Below are 7,532 nucleotides of genomic sequence, written 5' to 3' on the forward strand. Positions count from 1 at the left end.
CGAACAGTCCCAGCAGCAACAACGAACAGTCCCAGCAGCAACAACGAACAGTCCCAGCAGCAACAACGAACAGTCCCAGCAGCAACAACGAACAGTCCCAGCAGCAACAACGAACAGTCCCAGCAGCAACAACGAACAGTCCCAGCAGCAACAACGAACAGTCCCAGCAGCAACAACGAACAGTCCCAGCAGCAACAACGAACAGTCCCAGCAGCAACAACGAACAGTCCCAGCAGCAACAACGAACAGTCCCAGCAGCAACAACGAACAGTCCCAGCAGCAACAACGAACAGTCCCAGCAGCAACAACGAACAGTCCCAGCAGCAACAACGAACAGTCCCAGCAGCAACAACGAACAGTCCCAGCAGCAACAACGAACAGTCCCAGCAGCAACAACGAACAGTCCCAGCAGCAACAACGAACAGTCCCAGCAGCAACAACGAACAGTCCCAGCAGCAACAATGAACAGTCCCAGCAACAACGAACAGTCCCAGCAACAACGAACAGTCCTAAAATTACCATCTGCGACTGGAGGACTGAGCAAATGGAACAACTGCATACAAATGCTAAAGTAATATAACAATACATATGTATAAAATATCAGAACATTTCTTCATCGTTTGTACACAAGAGTTATCACATTTTATTAGGTGCAGGTTTAGGAAATTTAAAATTTGTACTTGAAATTAACTTTCAGCAAATACTCAATGTTTACCTGCCCAACATCATACATAACGTATCTGAAAAGCTTTTTACGAAGAAAATAAGAATTTCTAACAGCAGCTCAATTTGTAACTATAGTACACATCATTTAAACACATTACTGGAAATGGCAATTCACCTATACATTAACAATATTGGTTGATTGTATACAGTTTTTAAGTTTTGTCTCAAACCACATAAGTCATTTTTTAAATGATGGGCTGAGGACAATTATTACAACAGAGGCGACATCAAAAACTATTCTCCAGAATACATCTTTGTTTCCAAGGAGCATTATCAGTTGTCATGCACCCTGCCAACAGATTAGAAGTATCTTTTGGTTTAGGACACAAAGCTACACTCTTGCATAGAGCCCCAACTGAATTTGTAAAGTTGAGATAGGTACTAACAGACTGAATCAATGATGTGAGTAATGATGCGTGCCTGGAAAGGCTATGAAGTAAGACGTTCACAACTGATGAAAATGGAGTGATGAATGTTGTAAGATGCGTGGCTTGAAATACATTTTTGGCACCAGTTTGTGCCACATATTTTGTAACTAATTTTTTATGAATTTTCTTTTCTTTGTGTGCAGTCTACATCTGGCACATAAGCTGCCTCTCCATTATTTCCCTAAATTAGATTGGATTGTTATGGATTGTCTGATTCAGTCAAGATTCTGGTACTAATATTACAAGGGTATTTAGAAACAATGGACAAAAACTAGAGAGGATAAAACATGTATTCATATCCTACATAACCTGTTAAGCTCTACATCAAAATGTAGACAAGTCTTTTCAGTCACCTTTTTCACTACTTTCATCTTACCATATAAGATTTATGAACATTCAAGAGAAGACAATTCATCAGACCAGGCAAATCTAAGAGAAATAGGTTGTATAATATAACATTAAAGTTTAAAAAATAAGAATAATGTGGCGAAACAAGTGCTGTGTCATGCTGAGGGATACAGAAGTGAATGAGTGTGCCAGGACTTACCCCAATTCACCACTACCAATGCCACATCGTCATAACGCGCCTGTGCTTAGTATACAAAGTATTGCACCATTTTAAGAATGAACTATGTTGTGAAGTCCCAGAATGATCTAATGAATCTGTTTCGCTAAATATATTATTTTAATAAAAAAATAAATGGCGCTAAATAATGAAGCCTGAAAGCTACAAATTGTTCAGAATGTGCAACTGTAAGTCACAATCAAAAGATACTTGATTGAAGCAATATTTTGGTAAAAATCGGCTTTATTACGAATATTTGAATGTGGTAAATATTAGACTCAGAAAGATGAAAATTCGTATTAGGCTCAGTTTCATATGGAAAACACTAACAATGTGACTAAAAAATTAAGCTGTCTGTATTAGTTTTCAAGTTATTTAATAAAAATAAATTTGAAACGAAAATGTCCTTATTCATAATGGATTAAGTATCATTTGTACTTTTAATATAAAGTTGTAATTACAGAACTTTTTTACATTCATTAAATAATACATCTGTACCAAGTTTCAAGACTATTCTAAATAACAATCATTACAAACAATCGTAGACAGTTCAGAGGTCATGTTCTACTGTTGGTTCCACTCTAAAAGTTCTTGATGGCAAAGCTGAAATGCAGTCGAGCTAACACTTTTTCAGTAACTAAAGCAAACTTAACTTTAATTATACAAAAATTAAGAAGTTTGTAAATTGTTAAATGACAGAGTAATTAATTATTATGTGACCAAGAAAGGGGCCATTTAGATACTGCTACCTGTGCCTAGAACAGTTGATAGCAGATGTTCCATTCGGCGGCCCAATGCGCCCGTGTATAAATACAACCAGAGAGGCAGTGAGAAGTGCCATTTCGCACCGAGATATCAACCTGTCCATGTCAGTCAAATGCCTGTGTTCACTGTGCCTTAGATGACATCACAGCTTGATAGCTAACAAAAACATTCGGTGAAATTAGGAAGTGAATTCACGAGACCTGTACACCATTCTGGATCACTTAGTTTTCATGAAAGTAACTGTTTGTGTGCTGCCTGTAAAGTTGACAAAACCATGTGGCAAGTGGCGACATTATTTTCCACTTTTAAGACAAACAATTAACTTTCGTGATTACAATTGAGGGCTATAGACCATTTACTTGGAACTTTCTATAGAGGTCATCTCTGAACTGTTAATAGCGTTGTTTATGATAGAAATATTATTATTGTCATTATAGATGATATATATTGTGCATGTGAACTCTTATTGAATATATCAGTCAGTTAACACTCTAAACTTTTGTTTATAGTGATAGTTTCCTGATCTTGCTGAGTAAATAGAAAGTAGGGACATTTTCTTTCAGTGAGCATAATGAGTAATGTTGACTTGCAGACGAAATTATGGTCAGTGTGTCCTCCATCGATGACTGACGGAAAAAATAGTTTTCAGGCTCTTGTAAATGTCGAAGATTATTAAATTTTACCCTCTGCCCTACAACAGCACTGGGGTATGTATAGTGACTTTTCTCTGCGAAACAATAATACTGTTTATTTTGTCAGACAATTCAGGTCAATCAATGAAGACCAGTCAAAACTCTTGTGAGAGAAGCGATCTCTTCAACAATTCCACTCAGTACAGTTGTCTTTTCGCCCAATATCTGTAACTTTTTGGCCTCCAGGTCCTTAACATGCTGGACGATGGATCTCTTCCATCTAGCTCTATCGGCTACTTCATCTTCTTCATGTTTTTTTCTCTAAAGCCTCACTATATCGATCTCGAGCATTGCAATAATCCAGAATCATTCTCTTGTTAACATAAATCTTGAAGACATTGGCAGCTGATTTCAGGCCCTCATATACTTGACATATGCGACCAATGACTTTTTCTTGCTTGACTATCACTCTTTATTAATGGATAAACCTTGTTCTACTAAGGTTCTCATTCTGAGCCATGGTCAAGCGTTAGTAGAACGCTTGGCCATGGCTCAGAATGAGAACCTTTTGAAAAAATACGCCTCTACAAAGGTGATCGATTCTTGTCTCAGTCCTCCTGTAGTTTGCAGAGAGATGCAAATTTGTCCCCTTACCAGGAAGTTGCACGAATTCTCTCTCAATTTATCACAGTCCTTAGCACTTGTCGAATTCTGCGAAGAAAATTTCTGCAAAGCCTTCAAGATTCTAGTCTTGCTAGTTCTTGGGCTGCTATTTATCACAACTGGGTCGCAAAAGCTTATGTATCTACAAATGCTGTCCTTCAAAGGTGTCTTTAGAAGGAGATTTGAGCGCATTTCGATCAGGAAGTCCCTGCACCAAGTCTTGAAAGTTAAAATATCTTTAGCTAGCACTTTTTTGAGTTTAGACCTTACAGCACGACCTAATTTCAGTTTTATTACCAACTTGTATGTCATACACTGATTTTGCGGCAGATAATAGTTCAGCCTTAACATCTAAGAACATCACATCAGCAAGTAGAGGAGACAACGCTGTACAGGAAAGTTGGCATGGGGCTCCAACGGAATTCACTAACAAACGGCGTGGTCTACCCTGAAACAAAGCTAAAAAAAAAGATTTTGGCCAGTGGCTGAGGATCTTTGAGGTACATCAAAATCGTTCCCCAGCTGTAAGTACCTATTTTAATCTTGGGTTGCTTTACTTTGTCTGCATAGGTCTTTAGAAAGGGGATAATTTTTACCCCTGGTTGTCCACATCCTCATTTTCCAGCCTGTGTATGGAGCAAAATTTTTTAGGGATGGGCGAATTTTCTGGTTTATGAAATCTTTTATAATCAGCTCTTCTTGCAGGTACATTCTTTGACACATTAAAAATCTATCTCAGAAAAGGTACAACGACCAAGTTAGTCTTTAAGGCTGCTATCCTGAAACCCTGATGAATTGTATGAAGACCACAAGATTCCACAGCTATGTCCCCGTGAATACTCTTCAGATCAAGGCCCAAATCCTCCAAGAGTGCCCAATTGATATTAAGCCTATCCAGTGATACCTGAAGCATGTTAGTAATTCGGTTCAGAAGTTTGTCTTAAAACCATCCAACATATCGCCAGCAGTAGAAAGGCCTCAAAATGGAGATGAAAAATAGTGCATTTCAGCTTCTTTGTTAACTTCATGCCAATATCTGAGAGCAATATCCATTTGCTGCAACTCAGCCACCTTGTAAAAGCTCTCATCAAATAAGATTACAAAAGGGACGTCCCCTGCAAGATCTTCGAGAATATTTTTTCTAAAGTGCGGAGCTAACACATGAACAATACTGTATGATGTCTTGGTCCACCCAATCTGCTTCTTACGATGTATACTATCGTTAGGGAACATGACCAGAAAAAAAAACAGTCTGCATTCGTGTAGAAAGAGAGGACACATGACTTTCGACAGCCTGCAAAGTCTATAATATTTCCGCCCTTGTAACATCATCCTGCATTAGGTTCTTTGAATTACGAATGTTAGTCGATGCACCATTAGTGGCGGTGGTGGAGGTGACGCTGGGCTGCAATAGCTGGGAGGTCGACAAACCGACGGTCAACTGCGACCTTTCCGATTTACCAGTCACTGCGATCGTATCAAGTGTCAAGGGAGCCTCTTCATCATGTGCAGTTATCTCACCAGACGACAGTGAGCGTGATCCGGAAGCACCAGTGACCTGATTGCAATCAAATACACAAATAACACGATGACATTACGCTTGTGATACTAAATACCTGCCAACCTTTAAAATCCAAAAATCGGGAGATGCATTTAAAAAAAATCAGGAGGACTATTTTCAGTAGTGTCCTAAGAAATCTAATGTGAGTGTTTTCATGTGACGTCAAAAAGGTATATAACGGCTATACAAATAAAACCACTGGAACTAACCAAAGCGTTAATCTCATACCCATTATATGTAGCTTAGTTCAACTGAGGTACTAGCTTGCGGTGTTTTTGAGCATTTCTTCTATGGTTGTGACAGATTTTATTCTTGCAGAGCCGTATATTTTGCTATCCAGTAACTCCTGAACAGGTCACTCGTATGGTCAGTGCAATTAATTGGCAGATTGTAAATAATGTAAATTATGATAATAGTTCTAACGCCGAATTCCAATTTTTGTTTATTAGTCACAAAATTAACATTTTCTCAGTGGCTTGAAATATCACTTTTTCCACCATGTGATACACAAATGCCACGCCAGCAAAGACAAGATACTAGTATGGTGTGAAAATTGGCAGTTGATCCTAAATAAAGAAAAGCGTGAGGTCATCCTCATGAGCACTGAAAGAAATCCGTCAAATTTCGGTTAGAAGACCAACCTTACGAATCTCAACGCTGTCAATTCAGCTAAATACCTAGGAATTATAATTATGACCATATAGATAATGTGTCGGGAAGACAAACCAAAGACAGCACTTTGCTGGCGGGAAACTTACAACATGCAGCAAATACATTAAAGAGACTGCTTACACTACACTTCCAGAATGAAACTTTCATTCTGCAGCGGAGTGCGCGCTGATATGAAACTCCATGACAGTTAAAAACTGTATGGCAGACCAAGACTCGAACTCGGGACCTTTGCCTTTCACGAGCAAATTCTCTACCAACTGAGCTCTCCAAGCACGACTCAGATCCTGTGCTCACAATTTTACTTCCGCCAGTACCTTGTCCCCTATCTTTCAAACTTCACAAAACTTCTGTGAAACTTGCAAGACTAGCACTACGTTCTTCCAGTAGTGCTAGCTAGTCCTGTAACTTTCGCAGGAGAACTTCTGTGAAGTAGGAGACGAGGACTGGCGGAAGTAAAATTCTGAGAAGAAATTGTGAGTCGAGCTTGGGTAGCTCAGTTGGTAGAGAATTTGCCTGCGAAAGGCGAAGGTCCATAGTTCAAGTCTCGGTCCGGCGCACTATTTTAATCACCCAGGAAGTTGCATTACACTTGTCCACTCTGCCATGGTACTGCTGCAGGTTATGGGAACCTTACCATATAGGATTTACAGAGAAAATCAATCGAAAAAGACCAAAGAAGGGCAGCTCGCTTTGTATTATAGCGATATAGTGGAGAGTGAGTCACGGAAGTAATACACGAGTCGAGGCGTCAGTCGTAGGAGGAAAGTATCATAATAAAATAAATCAGAGCGCAAACGATAGGATTTAGATGTTCATTTTTCCTGCGTGCTATTCGAGGCGGAATAGGAAGGAAATAATCTGAAAACAATCTGAAAAATGATCCCTCTGCCAGGATCTAAAGTGTGAATTGCAGGCTAGTAATGTAGATAAAGATTATAAAATGTGAACAACGGTTCTTTCCTTGATAAAATAATGCATGGAAATTGTTGCAATATTGCTCCAAGAAAACAGAATGAAAATGTTTGAAGTCGACTAATTTCAAAAATGATGAAGTGATTGCACTGGTTGCAGCACTGCAATATATCCCAAAAACTTCGGTCACGCTAATGACTGTTGATTCATGAGTTACAATGTTATACATTCTATCACCGATATCTTGCCGCAAATTTTCCACAAAATGGGGCCTTGCTACATGTTTCATAACTGTGCTACACTTTGTTCTATGTTTTCTGGCAATATCACTGTCTGAATTTACTCACGTACAACTCACTTAAGTGACCACATGTATGATCGCACAATGGAAAAAAGGCAATGGAACCCTTAGCTTGATTCGCTCCAAAATTCTTTCAAGGTTTTGAAAGGTATTTTTGTTTAGGATACTGCAGCTATGCTGTGTTTTTGTGCCACTGTGGCTTATATGTCAGCAAGAGGTTCTTACAAAGTACTACTGCAAAATTTGCAATACGTTCTTGTGTCATCGCCAAAAATTTTTCTAACCTGTTTGCAATTTTACTATTACG

The 7,532-nt window shown here is 38.9% G+C and overlaps 1 protein-coding gene across 1 annotated transcript in view; it reads left to right on the forward strand.

Annotated features, from left to right (window-relative positions):
* LOC124805679 (putative mediator of RNA polymerase II transcription subunit 26) overlaps window positions 1–580 on the forward strand; it is a gene marked incomplete at its 5' end in the record, with an annotated part of 5,598 nt that extends 5,018 nt beyond the window's left edge. The window contains 1 exon segment of the mRNA XM_047266247.1: window positions 1–580. This exon segment is cut by the window's left edge and continues 1,349 nt beyond it. Within this exon segment, the coding sequence (XP_047122203.1) occupies window positions 1–580 (580 nt within the window).
* Between the last annotated feature and the right edge of the window lie 6,952 nt (window positions 581–7,532).

This window comes from Schistocerca piceifrons, chromosome 7 (assembly GCF_021461385.2).
Source record: "Schistocerca piceifrons isolate TAMUIC-IGC-003096 chromosome 7, iqSchPice1.1, whole genome shotgun sequence".
Lineage (NCBI taxonomy): Eukaryota > Metazoa > Arthropoda > Insecta > Orthoptera > Acrididae > Schistocerca > Schistocerca piceifrons.